Source organism: Diospyros lotus, chromosome 11 (assembly GCF_014633365.1).
Source record: "Diospyros lotus cultivar Yz01 chromosome 11, ASM1463336v1, whole genome shotgun sequence".
Taxonomy (NCBI): domain Eukaryota; kingdom Viridiplantae; phylum Streptophyta; class Magnoliopsida; order Ericales; family Ebenaceae; genus Diospyros; species Diospyros lotus.
This window is the reverse complement of record NC_068348.1, coordinates 3,127,666-3,131,660: the sequence shown is the minus strand read 5'-3', so window position 1 is coordinate 3,131,660 and position 3,995 is coordinate 3,127,666. Positions and strand designations below refer to the sequence as shown.

The following is a 3,995-nucleotide window of genomic DNA, read 5'->3' as shown; positions in this document are numbered from 1 at the left end:
TCCGCATCATCGCCTTTGGGATCTGGCTGGCCTCCAAGCCGGACAACGAGTGCCTCCACTAGCTCCGGTGGCCCATTGTTTTCATCGGACTCACCATCCTCCTGGTGTCCTGGGCGGCTTCGTCGGCGCTTATTGGAACAAGTAGTCCCTCGTCGCCCTTTACCTTTTTGCCATGGCCCTCTTCCTTATCATCCTCGTCCTTGCTTTCATTATCACTCGCCCCTATGGTCGTTCAAGATTCACGTAGAAGCAAGACGGGACTACGGCCTGCAAGAGAGAGAGAGGGGGCGAGCGACGAGGGGGTCGCCTGCTGCTCAACTACCCGTTGCTGACCGCCAGTCGTTAGACTGTCGCCTAGGGCCCTAACAACGCTTGACCCGACCTGGTTCTATATTTGCTTAAATTGTATTGACCACCACTGTGTTTATAGAAATGTTAGGTACCTCCATTGAAGTTAACTCCCATGCAATAAAACTACAAAAACTAAGTTGATTTTTTGCAAAAATACCTTCCCCATCTCTACTCTCTAAAACTACAAAAAAATAAAAATAAAAGAAACTAAGTTGATTCGCTAAAGCATTTCTCGATCGAGAACCACAATTATGGGGAATCGGTGACACAGATATGAATTTGTTCATCTACAATGAGAAAACTATCATGGCCAGTGATACAGAAAGAGGTTGTCGGGTTTCTAGTGATGTTTTGTTGAAAAGCTTATCGCCACCAATGGGTTTTCGACGAGGTTTCATCAATAACCTCATTGGCATCGAAAACTAAATTTAATTCGGTTGGGAACCTTTTTTTATGTTTTGTTAACTTTAAGGAAAATTAGGAATAAATCACACCAAAGGTCACAAAAATTTGGCGTTCTTTTCAATTTAGTCACTAAATTTCAATTCTTTGCAAAGTGCTCACTAAAGTGATTTTTTGATGATTTTTAGCCAAAATTACTGACGTGACGATGATATGGTGCTGATGTGGCGATGATGTGGCCATCGCCATGTTAGCAATTTTGGCGAGAAATTGTCCAAAAATCAATTTAGTGACCATATTACAAAATATTTTAAAAATTTGTTATCACTTTTGCAAGAAATTGAAGTTTAGTGACCAAATTGAAAAGAACTCCAAAATTTTGTGACTTTTTGGTGTGATTTACCCTGAAAAATTAGTATTATTTTTAAAATTATAAAAACAATAATGTAATATAGATAAATCTAAAAAATAATTGGTGTAATTTATAAATAAAATTATTATTATTTATTCTTTTATTATGATATACTCACACCTGCTAAGTTCACTCTCGCCCCTGTAAAGAGGTGCCCATTCCAATATGCATTATCATCGAGAACTTTCACTTCACCAAACGGAAATGGGAGCCACCCAACAACAACCGCCGCACGTCGCCGTCATTCCGTCGCCGGGAATCGGTCACCTCATCCCACTCACCGAGTTCGCCAAGCGACTCGTCCACCGCCACTTCTCCGTCACACTCCTTGTCCCAACCGACGGCTCATCCACGGCGGCCCAAAAATCCGTCATCGATTCCCTACCCAAATCCGTGAACTCCATTTTACTTCCTCCGGTGAGCTTCGCCGACTTCCCCAACGGCGTCGACACGGAGGTTCGGATCTCACTCAGCGTGACTCGCTCGCTCCCAGCCGTGCGCGACTCGCTGAGGGCGTTGCCCGAGCCGACTCGCCTCTCGGCCTTCGTCGTCGATATCTTCGGTACGGACGCGTTCGATTTGGCCGGAGAATTTGGTGTTCCAGCGTACGTATTCTTCCCTACAACCGCGATGGCGTTGTCTTTCCTTTTCTACCTGCCGGAGCTGGATGAACGGTTTGATTGCGAGTACAGGGACTTACCTGGACCGGTAGAGCTCCCTGGGTGCATCCCGGTTCATGGGAAGGATTTATGTACCCCAGTTCAGAATAGGAAGAGTGGGGCCTACAAGTGGAATCTTAGCCTCTGCAGAAGCATCAAACTTGCCGCCGGGATCATCGTGAACAGCTTCCTGGAGTTGGAACCGGGTGCTTTCAAGGCTTTGAAGGAACACTGGATCGGTGTGCCCCCGATTTACCCCATTGGACCGCTGATACAGACCGGTTCAACAAGCGGGGCTGATGGGTCCGAGTCCCTGAAATGGCTGGATCGACAGCCGCCTGGCTCCGTGCTGTTCGTTTCATTTGGGAGCGGTGGAACGCTGTCCCATCGCCAACTCACTGAGCTAGCGATGGGCCTCGAACTGAGTGGGCAAAGATTTCTGTGGGTCATCAAAAGCCCGCATGAAGAAGCTGCAAACGCCAATTTCTTCAGCGTTCAGAGTATGAAAAACCCATTCAGTTTCCTTCCAGAAGGATTCTTAGATCGGACCAGAGATCTTGGATTGGTGGTTCCTTCGTGGGCTCCTCAGGCTCAGATCCTGAGCCATGGCTCCACCGGCGGGTTTCTGAGCCACTGCGGGTGGAACTCGACTCTGGAGAGCATCGTCCATGGCGTTCCGATCGTCGCCTGGCCGCTATACGCGGAGCAGATGATGAACGCGGCTTTGTTGTGTGAGGATTTGAAGGTCGGATATAGAGTGAAAGCAGGGGAGAACGGGGTGGTTGGAAGAGAAGCTATTGCCGGCTACGTGAAGGGCCTGATTGAAGGAGATGAAGGCGGCAAATTGCTGAGAGATAGAATGAGAGATCTGAAAGATGCTGCTGAAAAGGCTCTGAGCCGAGATGGGTCTTCTTGGAAGTCTTTCGAGGAAGTGGCTCAGATATGGAGGAACCACAGAAGAGCATAAACGAAGAAGACGAAGGGTTCGTTTGGCTAGGTTTTTTTGTTTGTTTGTTTTTAAACTGTTTAAAGTGTTTACATTATATAATATTTTAAGTTAATAATATGTTTAAATAAATATAATTTTAAATTATTACTTTATAATTATATGTTTGATTTGAAATAACTCATAATCTAATAAAAAGATAAAAATAGATATATTATTAAATAATATAAAAAAATTATATCAAATACTTATTTTTAATAAAATTAATTGTAAATTATTATTATATATATTAATATTACAGAAGTTAAAGAGTTAGTCTCTATAGCGCTCATGAAATAGAGTTTCAAGAGCAATTGAAAGTTATGGAATCGGGACCATTCAACAATCCCCAAACTAAGGGGTGTTTAAAAAAATTATTAAATTATAAAAATTGATCATATTGTATTATATTGTATGAATTTTTTAGAAGGACAATTTAACACGGTTTGACATATTAAAAATGACTTAAGTTGCTCAAATTATACTGTGAACACTCCTAATCCAAACAGAAGCTATTTATGAATACCAACTATCTCAAGACTACCACGACAGGAAGGATCAATGTCTAGGTGGGTTATTTAAGTATGATTTATGTATAGCTTGTTTCTTTCTTGAGTTGAAGTGCCTACGTAGTCATTTGATGAGTTAGTCTTGTTGGGTTTGTGTTTCTTAATAAGGCTCTAGGCAATAACGATGGTTTCAGACATGTATAATCTTCATAGGTTTCGACCCGTGATTGAAATATTAACTCATAATCATCACTTATTAGTAGCCTAATTAAAAGTTAGGTCATAAGTCTATTTACCATCTCTTTGGAGGAGAAATGGGTCTTAGCCCATTTGCTCAAGAGATGGAGAAACCTTAGTCCATTTGTCTTATGCAATCCCATTTGTTGTGATGACCTATTTCCTTGTGCAAGCTCATTCTCTGTGTGGCCCATGTTGTAGCCCATTTGTTGGTGCCCTAGGTGCCTCATATATAAACCTTGTTAGTCACTTTTGGAGATTCAAGTCTATCTCTCTTTCTCTTTTGTCGGTGCCAATGTCTTCTCTTCATTCATTGACTTTCCTTCCCGTTTTGTGCGACATCTCCTTGCTGATTTGCTTCTTTTCTGGTTTGTGTGGTGATCTCCTTACCATTCTTGGACCGCACCTCACCAATTTTCTTCTCTATATATTTAGTACGA

The 3,995-nt window shown here is 42.6% G+C and overlaps 1 protein-coding gene across 1 annotated transcript; it reads left to right on the top strand.

The window, feature by feature from the left end:
• Positions 1-1,291: 1,291 nt before the first annotated feature.
• On the top strand, positions 1,292-2,905 carry LOC127812548 (hydroquinone glucosyltransferase-like). The gene has a single exon (XM_052352967.1). It carries the CDS (start codon positions 1,331-1,333, stop codon positions 2,789-2,791), a length of 1,461 nt encoding a protein of 486 aa, XP_052208927.1. The 5' UTR covers positions 1,292-1,330; the 3' UTR covers positions 2,792-2,905.
• Positions 2,906-3,995: the final 1,090 nt, after the last annotated feature.